The sequence below is a fragment of the Solea senegalensis genome, linkage group LG7 (genome assembly GCF_019176455.1).
Source record: "Solea senegalensis isolate Sse05_10M linkage group LG7, IFAPA_SoseM_1, whole genome shotgun sequence".
Taxonomy (NCBI): domain Eukaryota; kingdom Metazoa; phylum Chordata; class Actinopteri; order Pleuronectiformes; family Soleidae; genus Solea; species Solea senegalensis.
Genome location: NC_058027.1, coordinates 12,028,552 through 12,055,536, shown reverse-complemented (window position 1 = coordinate 12,055,536; position 26,985 = coordinate 12,028,552). Strand labels below are relative to the sequence as shown.

General features: G+C 38.7%; 5 protein-coding genes across 6 annotated transcripts; 2 read left to right on the top strand and 3 right to left on the bottom strand.

The window, feature by feature from the left end:
- Window positions 1–1,946: 1,946 nt before the first annotated feature.
- Window positions 1,947–10,150, bottom strand: prc1b (protein regulator of cytokinesis 1b). Of its 2 annotated transcripts, XM_044031219.1 has the most exons (15): window positions 9,999–10,150; window positions 9,636–9,768; window positions 8,719–8,841; window positions 7,863–8,096; window positions 7,063–7,233; window positions 6,484–6,633; window positions 5,063–5,210; window positions 4,847–4,983; window positions 4,596–4,691; window positions 4,344–4,490; window positions 4,154–4,267; window positions 3,935–4,048; window positions 3,360–3,539; window positions 3,201–3,235; window positions 1,947–2,627 (listed from the first exon to the last, which is right to left on the bottom strand). In XM_044031219.1, exons 1-15 carry the CDS (start codon window positions 10,007–10,009, stop codon window positions 2,579–2,581), a joined length of 1,842 nt encoding a protein of 613 aa, XP_043887154.1. In that variant the 5' UTR covers window positions 10,010–10,150; the 3' UTR covers window positions 1,947–2,578. The 2 variants fall into 2 exon arrangements, with proteins under 2 accessions (XP_043887154.1, XP_043887156.1); XM_044031221.1 differs by lacking the exon at window positions 3,201–3,235.
- Window positions 10,151–10,554: 404 nt separating this feature from the next.
- On the bottom strand, window positions 10,555–18,128 carry vps33b (VPS33B late endosome and lysosome associated). Its single transcript, XM_044030315.1, has 24 exons — window positions 17,947–18,128; window positions 17,728–17,846; window positions 16,622–16,702; window positions 16,479–16,540; window positions 16,344–16,393; window positions 15,356–15,423; window positions 15,209–15,254; window positions 15,023–15,117; window positions 14,734–14,838; window positions 14,546–14,636; window positions 14,387–14,464; window positions 14,041–14,111; window positions 13,844–13,930; window positions 13,672–13,762; window positions 13,499–13,573; window positions 13,326–13,390; window positions 13,189–13,243; window positions 13,048–13,094; window positions 12,189–12,321; window positions 12,000–12,073; window positions 11,775–11,876; window positions 11,605–11,680; window positions 11,233–11,352; window positions 10,555–11,056 (listed from the first exon to the last, which is right to left on the bottom strand). Exons 2-24 carry the CDS (start codon window positions 17,821–17,823, stop codon window positions 10,962–10,964), a joined length of 1,863 nt encoding a protein of 620 aa, XP_043886250.1. The 5' UTR covers window positions 17,824–17,846; window positions 17,947–18,128; the 3' UTR covers window positions 10,555–10,961.
- A 36-nt stretch (window positions 18,129–18,164) lies between these two features.
- On the top strand, window positions 18,165–19,563 carry hddc3 (HD domain containing 3). Its single transcript, XM_044030320.1, has 4 exons — window positions 18,165–18,341; window positions 18,495–18,550; window positions 18,643–18,883; window positions 19,206–19,563. Exons 1-4 carry the CDS (start codon window positions 18,230–18,232, stop codon window positions 19,334–19,336), a joined length of 540 nt encoding a protein of 179 aa, XP_043886255.1. The 5' UTR covers window positions 18,165–18,229; the 3' UTR covers window positions 19,337–19,563.
- Window positions 19,564–20,327: 764 nt separating this feature from the next.
- mfap1 (microfibril associated protein 1) lies at window positions 20,328–23,462 on the top strand. The gene is made up of 8 exons (XM_044030319.1): window positions 20,328–20,517; window positions 21,092–21,308; window positions 21,401–21,539; window positions 21,629–21,816; window positions 21,918–22,187; window positions 22,295–22,454; window positions 22,673–22,762; window positions 22,942–23,462. Exons 1-8 carry the CDS (start codon window positions 20,436–20,438, stop codon window positions 23,119–23,121), a joined length of 1,326 nt encoding a protein of 441 aa, XP_043886254.1. The 5' UTR covers window positions 20,328–20,435; the 3' UTR covers window positions 23,122–23,462.
- A 46-nt stretch (window positions 23,463–23,508) lies between these two features.
- On the bottom strand, window positions 23,509–26,440 carry hypk (huntingtin interacting protein K). The gene is made up of 4 exons (XM_044030321.1): window positions 26,238–26,440; window positions 25,620–25,675; window positions 25,456–25,507; window positions 23,509–23,718 (listed from the first exon to the last, which is right to left on the bottom strand). Exons 1-4 carry the CDS (start codon window positions 26,397–26,399, stop codon window positions 23,623–23,625), a joined length of 366 nt encoding a protein of 121 aa, XP_043886256.1. The 5' UTR covers window positions 26,400–26,440; the 3' UTR covers window positions 23,509–23,622.
- Window positions 26,441–26,985: the final 545 nt, after the last annotated feature.

Genomic DNA, 26,985 nt, shown 5'->3' with positions numbered 1-26,985 from the left:
TGATCTTAAAGGTTACCTGTGTGCACTGTGCAAACCACAGTTTATGAAAGAAAATAGGTGAAAAAGATTAATATTGTTTTAATTTGTCATTTATAATACTGCAGGACACATTAATCCAGTCCAACTGTGAAGGGCAACATCACACCTCTTGTGTTCATAAAGCATCTTGGAAATTATTATTAGAAGAATAAGGAAGAAACACACTTTGAGACAACAGTTTGATTGGTGGAATGATTTTGAACAGTTCATAAAACAGTTGAATAAAAAAGGTTGTTAAATACCAGATTCTCATTGAATCCTGTCTTTAAACAACCTAAAGGCTATGGCTGGAAATGCATGTGATTTATGCTCTAAAATCTTTACTCAAACAAAACAACAATTTGTTTCAGATCAACTACACAAGGTGTATGTAGGAATAAACACTGCTGGTTTCTACAAGGATTGTTACCTTGATGAAAATTAATATGGTTTGAAATGTTATTTGTGGCCACAGTGGTTAGCGCTCTTGCCTTTGCAGCAAGAAGACCCGGGTTTGAGCCCCCAGTTGGAACAATGGCCTTTCTGCCTGGAGTTTGCGTTTTGTGAGAGTGAATGGTTGTTTGTCTCTGTGTGTGGCCCTGCAATGGACTGGCAAACTGTCCAGGCTGCACCCCGCCTTGTCAGCTGAGATTGGCGACCCTCTGGTGGAGGATAAAGCAGTATGGATGGATGGATGTTATTTATGGAAAGAATGCTAAGAGGCTGGCCTTTCTCTCTGAGGAGATCACAACGTTAAATTATATCAGATAATGTAATTAATCAACACTGATTAAAGAACCTAATTATTGTTAACAGTTTACTTGAATTATCTTCTGGTCACTTGGTAGCTGACTTTCAATGATTAGAAATACAAACAGTTTGATCTAAACTTCTAAACTTTAACTTGCACACAAGACTTGTCACAGTCCAGTCCATCAGTCCAGAGAGTAAAACCTGTTGAACCTGATTAATTTACACATGGCAGACTTTAAACTATTGATGTTTGCTGAGCTGTCTAAAATGCTTAAGGACAGCACATCTTAATGTTACAGTGTTTTTCTAAATAGCAAAGATTTAGAAAACAAGCATTTGTCAGGCAATACTGGGACTTTTAAAATGGGTAAATGACTATTTGCCATATCAAGAAATAGTGACAGAAAAAATTAATATATTATGAAAAGCTTTTCCCCAATCAGCCAAGGTAGCTTACTGAAACCATATTTAAACTGCTATACAGCACCAATATATAACATGCTATAACAGTGTTAACAGCCTGTGGAAACCACTGACAATTTAACAATGGATGTGGGAATTTAACTTTCTTTAAATCACACTGATGGAAGACATATGTTATAGGTCTGTGTGCAGCCCATACTACTCTAGAAGTTTCATGCATCTGAATCAGAGAAGTTTAAAAAAAATGCATGTATCTTTTATCTATTCATGAAATGGCACACTAAACCAATCAGGTGACTAATACTTGAGCCATGATTATAATTACTTCATTATAATTAGGTTATTAGCATGCTGCCATGAATTTCTACTACATTTCTACAAGCACCTAAACCAGAGAAGTTTGAAAATGCTGCTGACCCCATTTCACTTTGAGTTCTCTGAGGCAGTATATTAATCTAGTTGGGCATTAATGAAAACTAAAGGAAACAATATAACATTTTTCCTGCATTAGCTTCCTAATGTGCTCATATCAGTTAAAACTGCCATTGACACCCAAGGATAATAATAATAAAAAAACTTACACCACTATGTGCATGGCAAGTGGACCTGTACAGTCTTGTGATATTGTATAGAGCTAAAACACTTGTCTGGATGCAGAACATTTTCATTTTAAAACAAAAACATAATAGTCTGAATGTAGGCTGAGACTGACTCAGTCACTGTGAGACTTGGTGCAAAATAACAAAGACCAATTGGACATTTTTCTTTTTACTTTACAAAGGGAGGAAGTGAAGGAGTATCGCACATCTTTATATATTTCATTGTCAGTTGAGTTTACATAAAGAGGCATAACAACATGAAATATATACACACATACATATATATAAAAAAGTGGAAGGAACAATGTGAGTGTAAAATTACAAGATAAGCTGCAATATATTTTCTATTTCTTTTTATAAAAAAGTGCAAGGTACTCGTAATACATTAAGCCTGTAACCCCAGATTGCATAACTTTTGAAAGCTAAACACTCATGTTTCTTTTACATTTTAAAAATGTGCAGCACAAGATACAAAGAGAGTTACATCGAAAAAGAAGAATTAGAGCCAAGTTAGTGTTAGTTTAACATTTACACAGATTATTCCATGTGGAGACAGTGACAGACTTGACAAAGATTCAGTGGTTGACAACTAATTCCTTGTCCCTTGTTCATCAATGACTTAATACTTATTATTACCTTCATATACAGATTAAAGTCGATAGCAGTGTAGGGTGGTGAGCCATTTTAACAGATCACAATTCATTCATTGGAAGGACTATGATACTTAAGCTGTTGCAATCAGTCACCCTCAGGGTGCAGAGGTCAATGGTTGGTAGTCGTAGAATTCATGATGCCGTGCTGGATCTTGGTGTTAGAGGCCTTGGACAGGTCTCGCTGTGGAAGCAGAAGTGACAATTTAAACTCCATACATGGAAGAGACAACATGGAGAAGGAAACGGACCATCAACAAACAAGCGTGTATCTTGTATGTGTATGTCTGATCATAATTAAATGACGCACTGTGGTAACAAGTTAGTACGAATTAGTGAGGAGACACACACAAACTGACAGACTGATAAGATTTTCAACTCTGACCAATCAGGTGACTGACACTAAGGTGATTATAATCAGATTATTAGCTTCCTGCTATCAATGTAGTCACGTTCTCATGAACTTCTTTGTCAATTTGTAAGTAACAATTTCTACTGCATTTGTACAATTTTTAACACGATGTATTTGGACATAGCGAGTGTGCAATGCTCTCAACTCCTGATTTATCTGAGGCATACAAGCTCCAACAGTGGCAAGGGTATCTTAAAAACGCATCTGGACAAAAGCTGGGTATCCCCGTCTACCCAAGGCTAAACATTCACGTTCACTCATTAAGGGAAATCTATCCTTTGATTAGAGGCATGCAGAGAAGAGATTAATAAGCAACACTTCAGGGTTTTAGAACTCAAAACACACCTTGACTGAACAGACTCAGTGTTGACCAAGTCCCTCTAAAACATAAATTTACATCATTAGCATTTGTATGTCATTACAAATATCTGCAAAAAATCTACTATTGAACAGCAATGAGGAAAAAAAATGGGTGAATTGATGTGAGAAAAAAAGTGTAATTACCACAAATTCTGAATATGTGCTAGCAACAGAGGCCATGCTGAAGTTACGCTGTGGACTAGCGGGAGTCAGCAATGCACCACTCACTGGGGTTCCCTTCAACTGGGCCTCATTCTCCTTGTTACAGCCCTGTAGTCGTGGGTGGGGGGGTTTACCAGATCCTGGTGTCCGCGGAGCTGGACACTGGGGGATAAACAGTAGGACAAAGAAATCAGGAAAAACTTTTTTACCAATTCCTTTTTGCAACTCAATCCATCAATCTCAATTTAGAGATGAATGGAGGAAGGAATAATCCCTAATACCCTCAGCATGCCCAAATCATTAGAATAAGATGATGAATTAAAGGTTCACACACTGTACACGTCAAAAGGTTTTTGTACATATGCATAGGGGGAAAAAAAACATTGAGGTTTTATATGTATTTAGGTTTAGAAAAAAGTGAATTTGTGTCCATCTAACTGAATATGTCCCTATTTGATTCACATAAGTGGCTGATTAGAATTTGTAGGTTGTAGTCCCCATCACCCATTGCTTTTTCTTTAGGTTTGATGTGTCAACAACTGTTGAGTGAAACCAACCTTGTTTGCCGAGAGAGGTGGGCGGGGGACAGGTGAACGACAGATAGTCCCACCATAGACAGAGCGCATGGTGCTGTTAGAGGTGGCACTAGACATGCTGGAAGTCGAATTAAACTGAAGAGACAGACAGAGGGAGAGGTTTAGTGCCGACGTACACAGATCACGGAAGTGAGTTTGCATTAAATCAAACTAACAGGAAAAGTAAGGTATCAAATGTACCAGCTTTCTTGATTTATTCGGTGTGGTCGTGCCCAGGAATCTACGTTTTGTTGGGGTCCGTACTGCTGTTCCGTACAGCATATCCTCCTCCGTCTGTTTGCTCTTCTTGAGATGCTGTGAAGAGAAGAAATTTCTCTCAGTAAATGTTTGAAATACTGTAAATGCAAATGCGAGAAAGCAATTTGTTTACCCTTTCTTGCTTCTCCTTTTCTTTCTCTATCCGGTGCAGCTCCCACTGTTCCTCCACATACTGCAGAAACTTCTGGCCATTTACTAGAAACTCCCGACTTTGTTCACTTTCCCACGCATCAATCTGAGCCTTTAATTTCTTTTCAAGCTAAATTGCAAAAAAACCAAAAACAAACAACAACATACACATGATACATGTGAGAGTCAAATGCTTAAGAACTGTTACAAAACAAATAGTGACCTTTTGTCATACCTTGGGCAGGTTTTTATGCAAATCAGACCTCTGTTTCTCCTCTTTCAGAAGATTCCCTCCCCTGTTTGTGAATCTTGTTGGATCAGTGGCTTTTTTCTTAGAATGAGAAAAAAGGTACACATTACAAAATTAATATGGCAATTTCTTCAATGCACACATGTAACCATATAAATATATTCATGAAGGCAATGAGAAAGAAAGGTTTTTCCACAAGTGTGCATGTTGAAGTGAAACTGTTCTGGTATAATCACCTCTAGCTCTTGGAAGAGTTTCCAGCTTTCTTCCCATTGTTGAACCCCATCAAAAAGCTCTTTGTGGTCCTCATAATGCTGCTTCAAACGCTGGATCTCAGCATCATGCTGAACCAACAGCTCTTCAGTAAAATCCTCTAAAAACCGTCAAAGTGTCATCACTTTTACATAATTCAGGATCATTTTACTTAGAGTAACTATAACAAGTAAACCTACCACTAAAATACGGTGCAAATGCCTGACGCTGGTCAATGCTGAAGAAGCACTTCTCCCAAAACACAGCAATCTCGGAGCGGATGGCGTCTGTGACATTACGGATGTTTAGCAGTTTGAGCTCTTCAAGACGCTGAACTTCTGCTTGTAACTAAAGACAAAAAAAGCAATATAGCAACCACATTACAAAATAAACTACAAACTTTGCTAAAATGCATGTGCTCTAACCAACCATTCATTTTTGTATCAGGGCTCTTCTTTTTCACATATTCTTCCAACTCTTCTGATGAAGTCTACAAATGCACTGAAACTGAATACCAACCTAAAATACTTGTATAATATAATCCTTGCATCAGTATCTGGATCTGCATCAAATTGTACATATATATTTGAACTGAAATTTCATTTAGACATCTGCATTATTTCTTGAAAAACTCAAGAAAATGTCAAAAACACATCATATTTAGGGAAGTGAAAAAGCATTCTGAATTCTTAACCAGTGCCTGAATTCAGTAGGGATGTCCCGATCCAATATTGATATCAGCCAAAAAAAAGAGTATCGGATTATATCGGACTGTCTCTAAAATCTCTGATATAAGTGCTCAGATACAAGAAGTCCATTCCACTCCAGCAGCACCTGTTGTGATCACATGGGCTCTGTGTTGGATGCATGTACAGCCCACATGATCACAACAACAGCGTGTGTGTGCTACTGCTATTTCAGAGTCAGCACCACGCCAGCTCATCCTGAGGCGAGCTGCTAAAACAACATTATTTCATAAACCAGCACCACCTGTCAACAGCCTCCGTTTGTTAATTATACCCCAAAAACCAGCCATGCCAAGAGCTTTCTGTGTTTTAAATGTGTCCTAAAGCTCCACACACGGGGGCCTAGTATGTCTGTGGGACGAGTCATTCACCCTGTGTGGTTTGGGCTAATGCAAAATAGTGAAAACAAGGGGGGTGTTCTCTGAAGACATGCTGTTACCTGTGAAACACCCCCATTAGCACTTGGTACCTCCTGATGAAATTAACGTGACAAAAAAATCAAATATTCTTATGTTAAAGGTTAAAATGTATGTAACCCATTGGTTAATAATAAATGGGTCAGTTTTACTCATACCTACTGTTGCTGACTACTGTTCTCTCACTTTAAGTAATATCACTTGATCAAGCCTATTATAACATCCCACACTACAAAATAAGTAATTAAAGTATGTATGATTTGTGCTGATATCATATCGGATCGGTATCGGCCAATACTCAAGGCTGCAATATCGGTATTGTATCGGAAGTGAAAAAGTTGTATCGGGACATCCCTAGAATTCAGTTTTATAGTTTTTGAGTGATCCTGACAGAAGAACTGCACCAAAGATATAACTTCACTGATGGAAGAAAGGAAAATTATAAGGAAATATTCTCACTGCCTCCAGGTTCCTCTTCTTGGACATGACCATGTGTTCATTGAAGACACTCCTCTCCTCCTGGGGAACCTGCAGACGGTCCCACAGCTGCTGGATCTTCTCTCTGTGAGTCTCACACTTTGCCTGATTCTCTACCTTGCGTTCGTCCAGCTGCAGGACCAATAAGTGGTATCAATTAGTTAATCACCATCTTAGACAATGTCAGGGTCCACTGGTTTTAAATCATACCTTCAACTAATGTGGTAACAGACCTGGATACACATTTATCTTTAATTATATCCTTAAAAGGTTGAAGACTCAGATGTAACGAGGGCTACAGCAGGATTCACTAAATAAAATCTAAGATTTTATTTACCAAGCAGTATTAATAGATTATTCCTAGTAATATATTGTATCATGACCAGGATAAACAGCACTAAATAAATGGATAAGTAACTGTTATATATTTTACATCGGTTGGGGAAAAGGACTGGAACTACAATATTTAAAAACAAAATATATTCATTAATAAATATTATCACCCAAGTCAGACTAAACTGTTTACATTAGCACTTTCTGTAGCTACTATGTTACTCTTACCTGACAAAGGAGCAATTTTAGTGCTGTTATATTGTCCCTGGAAAGACAGAAAGAGTCCTCATCTTCACAGACCACATCTTTCTCAAAACTTGTCTCAGGAATGTGGTCCAGCTCTTCCATGTGCAAGGTGATCTGCTTTTTGAGGTCCATGAACTCAGCGTACCGCTTTGCCTAAAAACAGGAAAGTGGCGTATCATTTGGTCAGAAGGACAGAATTACACTATGGACAATTCAAGTCTATGTAACATTTTCATCCCAACAACATAATCCTGGCTAAGCATTGATTTAAAAAAGCAAATTGTGAGGTGTGAAATTATGTTATTTATTGTCCAACTGGCTAAATATTTTAATTAGAGGATGATGCTGCACACAACAGCTTCCTAAAAAACTAATTTCTAAAGTTCTAGGTGGAAGTAAGGCTTTCATATTTACTTGGTTTAGAGGGTCATATACTGTAATACCTCTCTCAGTCAAAACATGACGATCAGAGATATGCAGATGATACAAAAACATGTTTCACTATATTGTGTCTGATCTGAATCCCATATAAAGCTCAAGTGAGGTAGTTTGTAAGACTTGCAGCTAAAAATGAAAAAACACAGTAAAGAAAGAGAGAAATGATTGGTTGTGTTAGTGTGAAACAGGCAGGTATTGTGTTGGACAAAACTGTTTCTGACCCTCTTTGCCAACTGTAGTGCAACATGTGTTCCTGGAAGAAATGAAGCTTCTGTGTTCATGCATTCAAAATAATAATAATGATAATAATAATAATTTCATGTAGATGTAAAACAATCTCCCACCTTCTCTGTGCTCTGGTTGTTAATGTGCTGGTGGAAGTTCTCCAGTTGTTCCGGAGAGGGCACAGAGTCTGGAGCAATGCCATACGGCATAGAGCACAGGATGTCGCACAGGTCCTGGTCCTGCTCCAGCAGATCCTTCAGCTGCTGCATCCTACGAGCCCTCTCCTTCGCCAGTGCCTCCACCTGAGTGCGGATGTTCTTCTCTTGCTGGAGCATGCTGATACCTTCCTCTTCCTTAATATATATATATGATGAAGAAAACACATACATTAGCAGGTTAGTAACAGTATGAAAAGCTGGGGGACACATTACATGAGTCGTTACCGATTTCGAAAAGACTTGGAGGTTTCAGCAGATTTTGAAAAACTGAGTATCACTGACTGGGTAGCGCCTGATGAGGGAACAACTACATGATTTGTCAAACCAACAAAAGCCAAATGAACACATCAAACTCCCACGAGTTTGATGTGACCATGTCTACGAGAGCGACAGTGTCCCACTTAGTCTTTTTCATTGACTGCTGGCAGCTGTGTTGTGAATGTGTTTGCAGTTGAGCCGGTAATCAGTACACACAACCTGGTTGTGTCCAGAGTCAGCTCAAAAAATTTCAAACATGTTTGATAGATTAGGATTGAGGTTGGGTTGTGTCTGTTACCCTCACACACTTGCCGATTCAAGTCTTTACCCCTCACAAACCAACAGATTTCTGTGCCAACTAGCCATGCCACCTGTCCACAGTTCTGCGTGTTGCAGACACTGCCCAACTGTGAATAATGGGCAAAAAATGCTGTAGTGTGTCCCCAGCTAAAGGTAGAAAACAAAACAAAACAAAACAAAGTTACTCAAATGTTGTCACCTGAAACACAGGAAGTTGAAGTTCCAGGCAGAGTTTTTCCATTTCTGTCCTGCATATCTGAATGCTGCTTACGATCCTCTTCTTCAGAGACTCCTCCTCCTTGACCATCATTTCAAGTAAGTTCTGGTGGATAAATAAATGGAATGTAGTGGAATCGTTTAGATACTGGTCAAAATCATTTTGTTTGGATACCGGGTAAAAGTAAATATGGTTGGTACACAGATGACATGCAGTAAAGGGAGACCTGCACCATCATTATCTTACACAACGTTTTAACAAAAATGGTAAATACTGTATCAGATTTCAATAAATACTCAGAGTTACTATGTTGGTATCAATATCAGACAAGAGTGGTATCCAGCCTTCACTATTGCATTATTATGATAGAACACAAATACATACGTGCTTCACTTTAACAAACCAAAATCTGCATGTATTTTGACTCTGAGTGGAAACTGTCACTTTACAACATGTATGTTAAATATTCATGTAAGGTCAAAAAAAGTGCAGCAAACAACAGTGCAAGCTAACTTAATAATTGCTCAGTGGTTTAAATCTCATGACAAAGTATACTCTTCAGAACAAAGACCAGCACACTATTAGGACTAATGACGTTAAAGCTCATTTTCACACATAGAACCTGTTATATCCTTAACTTCCACCCCACCCCACTGTGGGTAACGTTTAAACCCGTCTAAACCCGTTTCGGTCCTAATTCACATGTTTCATCTGAAAATGTGTTAAGCATAGCTTTCACTCCAGATTTCATTTGACCAATCTACGTATAGTGGTGGTCTGATAGTCAGGATAAGAACAGTGAAATTGTTCTATTTGAGTCACAAATACATTCAAGAGATTCACAAATACTGAGCTGCGTTTTACGTTATTTGCCCTCTCGCCGTCAACAGGTGTCTCACCTTGATGTGGTTTTTGACGACATTGGTTCTCTGGAGTCGCTGCTCCTCCGGGATACCGATCTCCTCCCAAATGTCCTTCAAATGGCACAGCGCTTTATTCAGGCACGACACAGACTCCGCTGCGAGCACCTCGCTATAGGGGCAGGGATCAGTATGATCAGTTCGTTCATCTTTAAGTTGTATTGCTGACCAACTAGCAGGTAACATTCAAACTAAACACTATAGCGACAGGTCACTCTGAGCTAACTAAAGACCGCGTTAGTTTCGCTAACAGCTTAGTTCAGCTAATAGCTGCTCTCACATATTGCACATTGTCACTGGTCACAGGAAAAAAACAATTATTTTTTAATTTTTTTAACATACCTCTTTCTCATCGTTAAATTCCAGATTCTGTTGCGTTCCTCGTGTAAAGCTTAGGGTCAAAAAACCCACCGAAACCTGTCAGAGAGACGAGCTGCGAGGCGACGCCTGCTGCTTTCACACTTCACAGAGCACAGTTTGTTCACGATTCAAAACACGCGCACTCTGCTCTCTGATTGGCTGCATCGGCTGACGCTGGTTGATTCACCGTGTGACGTCAGACGCTCCCCAAGATGCAACAGACTGACTGCGAGCGAGGCGTTGTAACCGTGGTTGAATGAAAAAAATAAAAATAATAATTATCCAACCGTTTTGTTTATGCTCCCATTTTCCATGAATTTAAGTAAAATGTAAGATTGCTTACATGCAAACATGTAAGTATTTATTTGGTTGGTTGACAAATTATTAAAATCTGTATTAGTGAGCTCTTCATCTTTACTACAATAATCCATCCATCCACCTGGAAGGTGTGACAAGAAGATGCTGATTTAAGAGCATGATTATTGCCCAGGTGTGCTTTGGACTGGTCACAAAAATGTCACGCTTAAATGTGTAGTTTATCTTTAACACCTTTATTAGGCATTGAATTAAAGCTTCACATAGGACTTCTTTAGGGGGAGCAGATAACGGGTGTCAGTATCTGGTATGGCTACCACTGACCTCACAGTTTCTTCATAGTTGATATTGTGGTCTGTGGAATATTGGCCCACTCCCCCTGAATGACCCTGTAATGTTGCTGGACATAAGCAAGAATTGGAACCTGCTGTTGTACTCATTGATCATTAATTTGTGTTGTGAAGGAAATCCTTCAAACTCTATTAAAAACATTTACTTTTTCCTTTACACATATTTTCAGTCCATTTGACAACAAGCAAACAAGAAACGAACATTTTCCATTTGTAATTCCAGAGTTGGATGGAATGCATGATGAATGTCTGCAGGAATGTGTCAGGTTGCTGTCCATCATCAAGTGTTGACAGGCCTCATGTGGTTTTCAAGCAAAGCCTCGAGTAGCCTTGAACTGTTTGTAATGGCAGTTGTCACCACAATGAATTTATAACCTAAAAGTAAAGAAGAAAACTGTGTTCATTAAAACTATTCCTTTCCCATTTTCTTTCTGATATTTCTGTCTCAAAGCAACAGGTATATTGGGAGAAAAAACATTGAATATAGCATTTACCGGAATGCCTGGTACATACTAGAAGAAAGATATTACCGTGACATCGATCATGCTTACCTTTCTCTTTGCCAAGGAAACGCAGGGCTGAGATCTCGGAGAAAGTGCAGCCACCGAGGAACATGACCACAACGATGCGAGGAGCATCATTATTTGCTCTTAAATCAGCTCCATTGTTGCCTGATGATAGAGAAAACCCCACATCTCACTCATTATTTCATTGGTCATGTCATTTGAAAAAACAAGTGTGACAGAAACAGTCTCCCTAAAATGGAAATCCAGCTGAGGAAATCAGGTTCCTCTAATACTTTGAGCTTTTATTAGAAATATGTATTAGTATTATTAATACTACTTGGCCCTGACTGAAACATCTACCTTAACTTCATATCATTTATTTAATTTCTCTACATATGTATCTCCTTATGAGCAAACCTGTGACAGAAAATTCATGTCCATTCAGCAGCCTTGTGACCTCTTCAAGCCCCGTCCAGCCACCTCGCTCCAACACCTGCACAGCAGCCCATTAAGAAATAGGTTGGATTGTGGTTTCTCATTGAAAAACCCCCAAAAGAAACAGTTCACAAACCTGCTGATTTACTCACCTGCTCAATCAGTTTGCAACTCAAAGGGATATAGGCACCACTGAAGATGTAAGCCATATCTCGAGGGACACGCAGGTTGTATTCTTCATCCGATTTGGGCACCTTTACCAAACATATGATCATCCAGTTGCTAATTTACATTTCCAACGTGTTAAAGGCAAACAACCATGATTTAAGAGTCTTTAAGAGCAAAACTAGTAAATTTAAAAGTTATTGATAGTTTACCAGGTTTAGCTTCCGGCTCAGGGCTCTAAAATTGCTCTTCTTTGCCAGGGAGGAAAAGGCATCAGTCAGCTTTCCTGGAAGAGGAAAGAATTGTATTGATAAGGACAAAAATAATAAGAAAAATAAAATAATTAATCCTATACAGCAAGAGTTACAGTGATTGTGAGCAGGAGAAAAAGCCTGTTTCACCTGCAGTTTTGTCGTTTACCAGTTTGCCCACTTTGCTCTCCATGGCAGTCAGGGTTTCCCCTGGCTGCTGCTCCACCAGGAGCCCCAACTGCTTTAGGTTGGCGAATGTGAGCAGGTGTTCCACTCCATAGCTCTGATGATGTCAAGCAGAAACAAAGTTATACATGGGGTCACTGGCTCCTTAACTGTGGTCCACTAAAACACAAGGGCATGTCTATTTAACACTTTCAACGCTTCATTTAGTTTTGAAATATACAGTCATATTCTATTTTTTCTCATTGGTGGAAATTGTTGTCATTTATTGTAACATTATGAGAACTATTTTCAGCTGTAGGTGATTCCCTTTGAGTTCTTGTGGGCACTTGGGGTACTTCCCTGAAATTCCTTATTACCTTACAGTCTCAAAAGGAGGTCAACAAGAATACTGGGAAAAAAAGCATCAGTTGTTTTCCCATTACACATTACATTACTGATTCATCAAGCAAGTAACCACACGCCCAAAATGTAGTTTTTTATTGTGCTACAAAAAAAGTGTTTTTCTTTGGCTATATCATGAACCGATGTCAACATCGCACTTCTGATTTGAATTCTTAGGTAACAAACAAACACAGAACAGCTTGCCCTAGTGCTAAGGATAAAAATACCAAATATGAAAAATATTCAGAAAAACTTCAGCAGGACATATTGTAGTTTTGTCATAATTGTCAGATTTCTACAATGACAAATATATTTTTGTAAGCGCTTGACTGTCCAATTATCTGCTGTTTATGGCTTTAAAGATATGGAAACATTAGTCAGCAACACCTGCATTATTGTTTTTCAAAAAGCTGCCCTTTCTCATTCACACGTCAGGCCTCACCTGTAGAAACAGTGCTTTTAATGACCGGTAATCTTTTGGCAGGAGTCCTATGAGAACATGCCATCACACAGTTATTAATACGACACATGGATAATTTCAATCCATATCTGGAATCATACTGTATATAAAAAGACAACTAACCGTTTTCTGTGATGGAGAGAAGACAAAGCAGCCTCAGACTTTCTATCATGGAGACCTATCAAAAAGGAATAATTGAGTTTCCACAACTTCATTATAATGATATATTGTACTACTTTACATGTTCAGGTCAAATGTACCAGTCTGATGATGTGCTCCTCTATAAAAGAAATACATTCACGGATTTCAAATCCCTCAAGTAAAGCTAGAAAAGAAAGCAAGGAGTCAAGTTTCAATAAGTTCACAAAAACAACATGACTAAACACATTATGTGTTATAAAGTCTTTTGACTGAGACCTGAATGTGATCTTACAGTGTTCTGTCTTCAACATTTCCTGGAAATCCTGCTTTGTTTTCTTCTTCATGATGGTTTCACTAGCGCTGATGTCTGAGAGAGAAGGTGTTCTTCAGTGAAGCAGCTTTGCAAATATTATTTGAAATACGTCACGCTCACTCTGACACACAGTGAAGTGCCACAACACTCACGTAGACTGAGTAGCCGGTGCTCCTGTTTTAACCCCTTCAGTTCCTCAGAGACAAACGTCTTCATCTGCTTTATGTCCATCCCCCGACGCTTCTGTAGAGATCGGAACACAAGTCACTTAGTTCAGTTGCCTTGATTAGCCAGACTGATGAGGCTAATGAACATTTTACTCACATCATATGCAGTTTGCAGATTCCTGGCTTTCTGGCTGAGAAAGCCAAAGACATTAGAGAAATGCTCATTTCTGATTTCGTTGAAGACCTATAAATGAGGTCATAGGGACATTTATATGTCATCATAATAATAATACATAATAATAACAAAATAATAACACTTGCGAGAGAGGTTTCCGACTCCACTGTAAGCTTTACCTTATCCTGGGAGTTCAACATGACTTTCACATTTTTGTCTGAGGTGGCATCAGTTCCAAACCCAACACATCCTGCAGAGCACATGAGGACATGTGATCACACATCGACAAAAAGTACCTAGCATTTCTGTGCCACTCATTCTTCTATGAAGAGAGAATGTTTAGAAACCAGACCCAAGTGTCTTACATGCCATAATCAGCTTTCACCTGCATGGACATGTGAGCTCAATTAATTTCACCCTGACTCCTTTAGCTTTATGCTATGTAACAGTTTATAAATGTGGTCAGGAGTAGTTCTTGGGACACAATTGATCATATTGAAAATGTTTGTTAACATTGATACCCACCACACTTGATTTTGAATATATCATCCACAAGTCCTTCATAGACGACTTGTGAGCACAGAGGAGTGACAAAGTCCACATCTGTGAAACACAAAAATTATGTTAGGATAAAAAAAAAAGAGACACAACCCAGTTTGTGCTAGGAAAATGACACATGCTTACCTCTATCGATAAGAAAAACGTTTCCTATTTCAGCCTGACGAGCTTTTGTTTCTTCCTCTTCCACCTGCTCCCTCCAAGACTCGTATACCATCTGGTACCAGACAGAGACAGAATTAACAACAGTTAAGAGCAGGAGAAACATTATCTTTAGAGGCCTTGATAGTATTTGGTGTCTAATTGTACTGCACCTTGGAACATCTTCCAATCCCATAAATCTTTGAAAACGGGCCATAAATAGAGTGAAGAAGGTGCAGAGTGCTGCCTGCTGTTCTAACCCAGCGCTGGTCCCCTGCCTGAGGAAAGAGGTTTCATGTACATAGTTTTGTACAGTGATTCAAACTGCCTTAAGTGTTAAAAAGAGTGGTTGATTTATCAATAACTAGGAGCTGGAACCAATCCCAGTTGACACTGTGCAAGAGATGGTGTAATAAACTAATAAACTAATTGTTTCAGCTCTTTCTCAGACCCAGACCTTACCAGGAAGTTGTCTCGAAAGAATTCTGGCAGCTCCATGCTGATTATATCATCATCAAGTGGAAGGAGATAAAAAGACCATTCATCTGTGGTCACATCTGTTGAAGGGCAACAATACATTTAATGCTCTCTTTCATTATCACTAATCATTGCTACAAAAATGAGACATGAACAGGCGAGGACACTCACCACCAAATAAACCCTGCTCCTCCAGCACTGACTCACAGGCATAGAACTGGACACAGAATGGGCAGCAGGTAAATGTTAAAAAAAACTTTATTCAGAGCACCTTAAAGCACCAGTGTGAACAAAAAAGTGGAGAAATAGCAGAAATACCTTTTGAGGGGTGAAGATTATCTTGTATCTTCTAAATCTTCCTGCTGCTTTGTCAGCGTTGGCCACATCTGGAACAAGAAGGACAATAGCATGATATACACTTGAAATTTTTAGTGCAAGATTCACTAACAAATCTAATACTTGGAAAGGTCTTTCCAATACCACACAAAATGTAAGTTAGTACCAATGTCACTAACACACTGCCAAATGATTAAAAAAGAACCCAAGAACAACCAGTAGGGATGAGATGATGTAGAATGATTTAGCAAGTACATTATTATTATAAACAATAATCGTACAACATCATCAGACGTCTGGAATGATAGAAGTGGATATTCTCCAGACACATTTGGAAACACAAACAGTACAAACATTTTATTGTCACAGCGGCATCAAAACTGTTTTAAAGTGAAATGAGATGACTTGAATTTTTAAAATGGTCAATTATTGTGCTATCAAACAATATGTTTTATACCTGAATCTGGCAAATTGAGATCCAGAATTTTGATTTACAGTAGGAACTGTGCAATCACAGAATAAATGAATAAGATTATTAATCTGGAATCAGTTTCATCACATTTACAACACTCAACACTGATACCAGAAATGGTTACTGAGGTTCAATAAGATAAACCTGTTACTATCACTGACATTTTGGGTTTTTCAGGGATTCACTTTCTAGAAAGAAGTCTGTACTTCTCTGTGAGTTAAATTTAGTGCATGTAGATAATATAAATGTTAGGCAGAAAAAAAACTATAAAGAAAGACACTAAAATTAAACCAAGGGCAAAAAGCTATGATCATAGAACAGCTGATGATGACATTGGCATTTATAGTCAAATTTACTTTGTTTAATAAAATTTAATTTAACTTTCTTACCAGCTCTATTAAATTAAATAATTATTACATAATTATTACATATTATGACATCATTATCCTATAAATGAAAGTCCATAAAGAAAAAATAATTATATCAAACTCTACTTACCACATATCCATTTCACAGTTTTTATTCTTGGCCGGATCAGAAAACAGAGCCTAGAAGAGAGTAATGTCACAGTGTCAGACAGTTATAGTGTGTATGTGTGTGTGAAATGAAAACTAATAAGGATGCACGGCTCACTGATCTGAGGTGCTGACAATAGGTTTGTATTCCACTTTATATAGTTTGTCGACTTCATGTTGCTGAAACAAAAAGGACAAAATATTTGAAAAAAAGAGTTTTCCAAAATCAAAGCAGTCAAAATTACCTAATAAGGAACTCACCTTTAATGTAGACACATTAGCGATACGATCCAGCGGGCTCATCAAGTCTGCCTCAATGAAGAGGTCCTTCTTACCTGGTAGCTGTGTGTCACAGAGGATAAGATACTTGAGTAAAGTAGAATAATATATCCAAAAGCAAACACAGCTGCTGTGGGAGCAGCATCAGAGTCAGACTGAACAACCTGATATGAACATTTGGCCCTGTTACTGGCTGCAAATATGAGACATTTGAAGATGTGGTGAAAGGACACTCAAACTGTGTCAACAACCTGGAGCATCATCTTTACCACACAAAAGACAAGACAGTGAAGCACATTCTCAAACAGGCTCTTACGGCTTCGACGCCACAAGACCCAGTATAGAAAATATTTTGTGTTTACTGCAATACATCCTTGGAGCGCATGTCCTTGTTGTGTCAAGTTTGCAAGTTCTCTCCATGTTCAAGTTCAACCCCTCACAAATCCCCTCTGCGCCTTTATAATGTGCACAAACTTCACATTTGCACTACGTCTTTTTCATATATTTATATTTTTTGTTTATATTTCATATTATATTTAGACTGTACTTTGTATGCCTCTTATGTTTCTATTTTGTAACATATTCTTTGAGCTGCTGAACTGTGAATTTCTCTGTGAGATGAATAAAGTATCTATCTATCTACATATTCATTTTTAAAGTCACTATTCTTTATTCTCTGTATAGCTGCTATGTGTACCCTTACATTTTAACACTTTAGTGTAATATTTTTTCCTTCTTTGTATTTAATATTTTACATATTCCTCAGTTTACATGTATTTTGTATGTATCTCATTTATTCTATTTCTTCTATTTTAAGAGTTGTACACAGTCTGAAACGTTGCTGAAACACAAAAAATAAATTCGGGATCAATAATGTCTGTCTATCGTTAAAAACAGGAATAAATGTGTTAAGGAGCGATAAAATAGAACAGACTAACACTTTATCTGACCGAGCAACCCACAGATGAAAACAAGTTAGTTGAAGCCTAAGACCATATACTATCAGCAGTATTACATTCAAAGTTTTTCAACAATTAAAATGTGAAACGTAATGGAGTAAGTAAATCAAGTAATTGACTTGATCTCACCTGCTCCAGCAGGTAGACGAGCTGATCTTTGGCCAACCGCTTCAGCAGAGAAAAGTCGGGCAGCTTAGGAGAGTCTCTCCTGGCACTGTGAGCCATGATGGGACAGGACGACGGACACTCTACACAAAATATTCAAACACAATCACGTAAAGTTACTGTTCACACATATGTGATGTGGCTGACTGAATAGCTCGGTTAGCTAGTAGGCTAAAAACACACCTTCACATCACACGGATTCTAAGCGATTGGCGTCAAAATGTAGACGCTGATGTGGAAATAATCTTCCAAAAATGTCAACTAATGACAGAAGCTAAACAGCGAATATTTGTTACCCTGCTAAATACATAAATGAAGGCACCCGGATCATATTAACAGACACTTGTTTTCATATCTAATGAAACGGAAGTGATCCACGTACACAGTGATTTCCACCCGGACACTAAAGAAAACGGACTGTTGAACTTTCGATGGACCGATCCACCGCTGCAAGTAGTTTTCTACCATGAGCTCGGACGCACTCTTGTTGTTAGAGACGGTTAATTTTGCCGCAGAGAAGCATCGCAACCAGCGACGCAAAGATGTTGACGGAACACCGTACATTAATCACCCTATCGGTTCGTACATTTTCACTCTGTGGTGCCTTCATATGTTGCGTAAATCTGACGGAAACAACTGGTTGAAACAACAGGTTATTTTGGAGCTAAACACAGTGATGACTTTCATGTTGCAGATACTTGCTTTTATTTATGTGTTTGTTTACATTTAAGGTGTTGCACGAATCCTAAGCCATGAAGGAGGGGTCACAGACATTGAGGTTTTACAAGTGCGTGGATATCAGTAATTTACCATCAACTAACAATGTCAAATTCCATTGAATAACTTTCTGTTTTCGACGTGTCTGTTGTCTGACTGCAGGCTGCTGTTCTTCATGACACAGTAGAGGACACTGACACCACTCCTGCAGAGCTTGAAGACACGTTTGGCCCAACTGTAGCTCGAATTGTTGAGGAGGTGACCGATAACAAAAGTCTGCCCAAACAGGAGAGAAAGCGCCAGCAGGTGGAACACGCACCGCATTGCAGCCACCAGGCCAAACTGGTCAAACTGGCTGATAAGCTGTACAACCTGAGGGACCTGAACCGCTGCACTCCTGTTGGTCAGCACCTATGTCTATGTCTCTTTCACTGCTATCATGCTGTACCTGAAGCATGTATAGCAATTGTATTCATTTTTAACGTATTGTTAATGTATATTTTACAATTGCAGTTATTTTTGACAATATATGTTGACATTTCTTTTAAACAATACTTCCAGACATGAGAATGTCAAAGTTATGAGCAGTCTGTATTGTAACAAGAAGACAGAAAGGAAATAAAGTAAATTACTATCTGTAAGTTCACAAAATGAAAATGTACATATCAGTTTTACTCGGTGTACTTACTATCCACTGTGTGTTTGTGTGTGTGTGTGTGTGTGAGGCTGGACAGCTGAGCGGGCCCAGGAGTACTTTGTGTGGGCTTCAGAAGTGGTGAAAGGCCTGAAGGGAACCAACTCGGCTTTGGAGGAGAAGCTGGAGGAGCTGTTCAGACAGAGAGGAGTCCAGCTCTGACAACTTCATCACAAAACAGTGCATAACAGACTATTTCAGTTTTGATTAACTCAAATATATATATAGACCACAAATAAATTATATTTTATATAATGTTTTATTTGCTTTTTTTGTATACATTTTTTGCAATGTATTATTTTGGTTTGTATGGTCTATAAGGTTTGCACACACATTTTGATCTTTATGTATTTAAAAATTAAAAAGACTTGCAGTATCCTTTGGCAAAATTGAGTTCATTCATTCATCTTCTACTGCTTTATCCTCCACACGAGGGTCACATGCAAACTCTATGCAGAAAGGTCCTTGTTCCAACCAGGTCACAAACCTGGGCTTTCTACCTGCAAAGGCAAGAGTAGGAATTATTCCATTTTAACTACTATTATTAATTCTAGGAAGAAATTATCAAAATAAAATATTTCTAAATTAATGTGTTAAAACATGGCATATTTTAATTCTAAATGTTTATTTGAAAAAACAAATGGCCTCTCGGTTTTGGCCAAAATGGTTATCACATTTATTTATGACCAGTATTGAGATTATGGTTCCTTGTGATGATAATTTAATGAGTTTAAAATATTTGTTTATTTTTCAATTACCAAAGTTATTGTTTACTTTGATCTTGTGCCACATTCTTGCTAGTGTACAAATACCTTTTTATAGTTTGTGAAAGGACTCCTCTAAAGTCTGGGATGCTGTAATCTAATTGCTATTAGACCGCCATTATTTGCCACTGATCTGAGATGCCGTGGCAACTGTGATAGGAAAGGAAGGTCTAGCAGAGGCAACAGCACAGAAAGTGGTTGCTAAACGTTATTGGAGGAGCAGGGATATTAGGAGTTTCCTAACTTCAGAAAGTGACAACGCAACATAACGGATGCAGGCTGCCTTTTAACCCACACATACAATTAGGTCAAGAAGAAAATTAGAAGATCGATGGGCGGAACCATTTATTGTGTCTGGTCGGAACAAATCCTCTTCCTGTCCCTTTACGTTTTCTGATAAGCTTCCGTTTCGCTGAAGAGTCGCCAAGCATCTGCCTTCTGTACATAAAAATACTCGTTTTTATTTTTATTCAGCTGGTGTCGTCGACCAGACAATCATGTCTAGTCACGAAGCCGTCAACATGAAGCTGCCGCCGATCCAGTCCACGGCTGGGGCCGTCCCGGTCCGGAATGAGAAAGGTAAGACAGAACCTTAAGCAGGCGACCAACCGTGTACTAAGCTAGCAGCTAGTAGCCCTGTAGCTAACGTTTTATTAACAATTTCTCTCTAATATTTAATAATGTAGTCTTTAACCCGTTATTGAACTGTGGGACAGTGGTAGCTATACAATGAATTACTTAGTGATGTTATTAAATTGGTTGTTTTTTCCCCCGAATCAGCAATTTACTGTAACGTCAAGGAGGAAAAAATACCTACATTCTCCTACAAGGAGAAACGATTTTGTTTGCAACAATGGCTAAATGTTTTTTTTCTATTATTTAAATTTAAATAATTTGTATGTTGTGTTTAATATGGGCTAAACAACATATTATGATGATGATGATGATGATTGTTGAATGAATTTAATTTAAAACTTAGAGAACTCAATGGCTTGGATATTTCTCTTTTTGTTTTCTATATACATTTTAGCTGTTGCCAAATTGCATTCATTGGTATCTCAGTTACACTTTGAACACAGTGAATCGGATATTTTAATAATTTGTGTGAAATAGTGAAAATCAATCGTATAACTCATGTCTCTTCATTTTCCAGGTGAGCTCTCCATGGAGAAGGTCAAGGTGAAGAGGTATGTGTCAGGTAAACGTCCTGACTATGCACCAATGGAGTCATCAGATGAAGAAGAAGAGGATTTCCAGTTTCCAAAGAAAGGAAAAGAAATGGAGCAAGAGGTGGAGCTGGAGGAAGAAGATGTATCTGACCCACGTTTAAAGCGTTTGCTCAACCGTGTGTCTGAGGATGTGGAGGAGAGGTATCACACCACCCTTAAAATATGATTCACGCAATTTTTTGTTGCTAAAATTCTATTTTGACCTCTTCATATTCACATTTCCTTCTACTCAGACTTGCAAGACACAGACAAATTGTAGAACCTGAAGTTGTTGCTGAGAGCAGCGAGGACTCCGATGAAGGCACATGGCACCCAGAGCGTGAAGAGAGTAGTGAAGAAGAGGAGGAGGAAGAGGAAGAAGTAGACGATGAGGTTGTGATCTTTGTTGATTAAGTGCTGTTTTATTTTTACATCCTATTATCAAAAATATAGTAATTTTAACAGTTTGTCTTTCTATGCAGGAAATTGAGAGAAGACGATCAATGATGCGACAGCGTGCAGTAGAACGAAAAAATGAGGAGATGGAGGTCATGGAGGTGGAGGAGGAAGGGAAGTCAGGGGCGGAGTCAGAGTCCGAGTCGGAATATGAAGAGTACACAGACAGTGAGGATGAAGCAGAGCCACGACTCAAGCCGGTCTTCATTCGCAAGTATGTATTAAAAACTTTTTTTTTTGTGAGTTTTTTCTTGCAAAGCATAGTAAAAACAAAACCATCGGTGAAAGGTAGTAAGTTTCTTTTCTGTTTCTTAGAAAAGACAGAATCACCGTGGCAGAGCGTGAAGCAGAGGAGCTGAAGCAAAGAGAGCTGGAGGCTGAGGCCAAGAAGCAAGCTGAAGAGCGACGACGCTACACACTCAAGATCGTGGAGGAGGAGGCTAAGAAGGAGTTTGAGGAGAACAGGCGTTCACAGGCTGCACTGGATGCTCTGGACACGGATGGAGAGAACGAGGAGGAAGAATATGAAGCCTGGAAAGTGCGAGAGCTGAAACGCATCAAGAGAGACAGAGAGGCCAGAGAAGCGTGAGTAAACATTTATTTGACTGTATTAAATTACTCGGTGAATCTAGTACCTTTAAGCAGTGTTGCAGTTGTCACTGTGTTTGCTAATGTGTGGTGTTTGCCCTCAGCATGGAGAAGGAGAAGAGTGAAATTGAGAGATTCCACAACTTGACAGAGGAGGAGCGTAGGGCTGAGTTGCGCAATAGTGGCAAACTTATCACCAACAAAGCCTCCAAAGGCAAATACAAGTTCCTCCAGAAGTACTACCACAGAGGAGCCTTCTTCATGGTAAGTCAATGCTTAGGTGAACGATTACCGGGGTTTCAGTTTTATCTACAGCCTTATGATTCACAAACAGATTTCATCTTTCAACTGGTTCTCCTCAATGATCCGTATTCATTAGTATTCATGGCTACTCCATGATTGAATATCTAAAAATTGCTTCGGTTGGAAGTGCTTTGTACAGCAAGCCTCTGACTCGTGTGAACACTTGGTTTCTGTTACAGGACGAAGAGGATGATGTTTACAAGAGAGATTTCAGTGCACCTACTCTGGAGGATCACTTCAACAAAACCATCTTGCCCAAAGTCATGCAGGTCAGTTGCTTTTTTAGTGATCATCCATCTGTTGTATTGCAAGTTGTACGTTATATCCCCATACTGATTAACAGAATGTGTTTGCAGTGAAGCTGCACATTCAAAAAAACTAACAAAGCTAAACAAAAGTAAGTATACATGTACAACTCTGATTTGACTTTATCATATTTTCCCTTAAGGTGAAAAACTTTGGTAGGTCTGGTCGCACCAAATACACTCACCTGGTGGACCAGGACACCACATCGTTTGATTCAGCCTGGGCCCAGGAGAGTGCTCAGAACAGCAAGTTCTTTAAGCAGAAGGCGGCAGGAGTGAGGGATGTGTTTGACCGGCCCACAGTGAAGAAGCGGAAGACATAAGAATGTGAAACTGATTTCATCGGGCCAATGCTGCAGCTTTAGAGACTATTGAAACTTAGCTGCACCCTCCTGATTTCAAGGATGTAGCGTCTCTTCCTGCACATCTACCTAAAAGGTGCACAAACGTTCAGCTAGTTTTAGGATGTGTAAATTAACTTGATATATGTAATTCAGGTTTTTGAGCCACATCACCCCAGTCTTGTTGAGTTTGAGACAAACACCATTTGTAAATATAAAATGTTGCAGATTTGTGTTGATTTTCTTCTTAATATCTACTTTTGTGAAAGTACAGGTATTGTCACTTGATTTGTTTGCAAATAAAATCTGTATTTTCATTTTTATAACATTTTCCAGAGATTCCATGATTTAATTCACAAGTAGAGAAAATGTGGGCCAAATGTCAAGCTTTATTTAAAAAAAAAAAAAGAAGAAAAAATGGGGAGAAGCCACAGTTCAACCTCAAAGAAAGAATTGAAAGAGTCATTTTTTTGAAAAAGCTGTTCAATTGGTGAGAGCCACCAGAGCCTCGACCACATTCCCCATGTGTTCCCTCAGACTGCGCTCTGCTACAACCCTCGAAATCTCCATCTCTGACATCTGCAAAGCATCAAAAGAATTTAAGCTGTTACTATGACAAATGGTAAATGATAACATTAGCAACCTGATTCAGAAAATACAAATTAGTTTAACTATTCATTATTTGTCTGAAATGTGAAAAGATGACCCTCTGTCCTCAAGGTAAATTAACATTTGCATCACAGAAATTCAAGGGAAGTTAAATGTCTCGCATTTTTTAAAGACCATTTATTATTACACTGTTGATCCACATTGAATACACTTCAGTGTTAAAAATGCAGTAAAAAATTTGTACCTACATTCACATACAAATGCTAAAATCTAAACCTGTGACCAGACGAGCTGCAGCAGTGCTTAACTTAAGTAAAGCCTTTGATAGAGTAGATTCTTTAGTCTTGCCTTGTGTGTTGGCATCAGGGGACAGCCCTTAATTGGTTCAAATCCTATTATCCTTTTCTCACTGTACCTGCTCCACTTGGTCTATTTTTAAATACAACATCACCTTCAATCTTTTTTAGATGACAGAGAGAGACATACAGACATGGATGGAGTTATACTAAAGCCTTAACAAAAAGGAAAACAAAATTATTTTATTTGGACAACCTGACCTGATTACAACAGTGCCATTCTGTAAGGAATCTTAGTGTGAGGCCCCCTTTTCGTACCTTTGCTTGAAAGACGTTGAAAGGGCAATTCAAGACTCCATTAGGTCGCAACTCAATTACTGTAATTCCCTCTAAATTGGGAATCTCCGACGATTACAGGTTGTTCAAAATCCTGCTCCTTGCATTTTGTTGGCCAAAACATCACTCCTATTCTGGCCTTTTTACATTCGCTCCCTGTCTATTTTAAGATTCATTTTAAGAACCTATTACTTGCTTTCTATATGTCTCAATGGCCTGGCACCCGTGTGGCCTGGCACCACAGAGCTCTTAAAGCCACACACTCCAGGTGTGCCGACAGCATATCTAAAAAGCAGGGGAGATAGAGCATTTCCTGTGGCAGCTCCAAAGCCCTCTTTCTTTTGTTTTCTCCAATTTTAACTTCTTGTATCGTTTGATATTTATGTTGATTTGTTGTGTCCCTGTCTCCTCTCCCCTCTTTCTGTCCTCCACCACTCTGTGCTTATTGTGTGAACTGTTGGACTTGTTTATTTCCTGGCTTTACCAGGCCTTGGAATATTTAATTTGGCTTGATTGATTGGACTGTTCAACACTCTTGCCTTTGCAGCAAGAAGAAACAGGTTCGCAATCTGCTCGGAACAAGGGCCTTTCAGCATGAAATTTGCATGTTCTCCCTGTGTGTGCATGTGTTTTCTCTGGGTTCTTCCCACAGGCCAAAACATGCAGATTTGGGGATTTGGCAAATAGGACACTCTAAATTGATTGTGAGTGTGATTATGAGAGTGAATGGTTGTTTGTCTCTATATGTGGCTGTGTGATGGACTGGTGATCTGTCCAGGGTGTACCCCGCCTATTGCCCTATAGCAGAGACAGCAACAGACATTTTTGTTCTCTCAAATCGTTTTAGTACTAATTTAACTTTATTTAATTTAATAACACCTGCAGATACATTGAGGCATCTGTCAGGTTATAAAAAATATTACAGTAATCAAAAACCTTCTGGCATGGAGGCTTTCGAAGCTGGAGATTAAAACCTATGATTTTCATTCAGTATGAAATGTCCTGGTGTCCATACACTTTTGCCCATGTATAGGCCCAACAAATCATAAACACAGAAACTGAGTAAAAAACTTACTATTAGTTCTACATCCTCTTTCTTGATGGTGACTTTGGCCAACTCTTTTTCTCTGAAAGCATTAAAAAAAACAAGACAAATATTTCAAATCTTTACATCCAAGAAGAAGAATCAGGGAGTTGATGATGCCGCTTCTGTTAGATGTGTAAAGGCAGAGATGTCACCTTTCTTGTTTGGCTTTTTGTTCTCGTGACCGTCTGTCACCAATCACCGACATAGCCTGAAAGAAGCGAAATGTTATTAGTATTTAATTTATTTTTCTAGGTTTCAAGAACATTTACTTGTCTCAGAGTAATTACACACTACGGCATTGCTTTGTTTTCAGATCTCAGATCTGAGTGTACACTATCAAGACAGATCTAATAATTGACCTGAATTATCAGTGAGCAGATCAATGGAAAAGTTTTAGCTCTGTAACAGAGATATGACGATTAATATTGTATAGTATCTAATACTATAGCAACTCAAATGTGAAAGGTCATCATCTCATGGTGTCAGAATAGAATTATGGACAGTATATCATAACATTAATGAATAAAAATGTCGATCCTCGACCAATTCATAATTATGTATACAGAGAGAGAGCTAGAGAGCGATTCATCTATCTATCAATATATGTATGGAAATAAAAGTATTTAAGAAATTCAAGATAACGAGGTCATTTATAATATCAGTGAGTACAGTTGAACTCTTCACGTGGGTCGGTGTCAGGGATGATGAGCAGACAGTGACGGCAGGAGTGGCCGCATGCTCCCCGGCTAGCATTAGCCCGAAGCTCTCACCGTTTCTAAATCCGAGCTGGATATTTCCTTCTCCTCCGCATAGTCAGTGACTCTCTCCAGATCCGCGGCTCCGCTGTCATGTTTCCGGGGCTTCTCTGCCGGTTTCCCGGTGCAGTTTTCCTCGGCTTCCAGGTCCAAGTCGACGTCTCCCTCGGCCGCCATGTTTACTCCAGTTAGAAAGAAGGCCGGAACAAAAGCGGACGATTCAATGAAACGTCGGAGGGTAAACGGGGTAGCACCGGATGTGAAAGGGAATTTAAACAATCTATCCACATTCTTCAAGGATTCTGCTTTAATATCACTACGTCCGCGATAGAAAGTCACACTGATTTTACTTGATATTTACTTGAGCTTTATTAAAATGTATTAGTCGTTACTTTACATGAGTCTGTAAGCTTTTAGAGGAAACTTCTTTCCTCGTAGCTTCTTACAATGTCTAATAAATTGTGATTACAGGTATTTATTTACCACTATTATAAAGATATGGATATTAATTTTACAAGTGAAGTCTGTGTTATTTTATAAAACAAATGACAGGAATGAGGCACATGGTCTTATATAGGGATCTGTGTTGACATAAAATATTTGTCATAAATTAATCAGCTCTCAGACAAATTATCTTAATATGATTTCTAAAACTGGATTTAAATCAAATCACCTTGCTGTTGAAATGTGCCCACAAATGAAGTTGCCTTGTTTATAACATTTCTGTCAATTGAACCTATACAGCACTGAGGATAAAAGGACA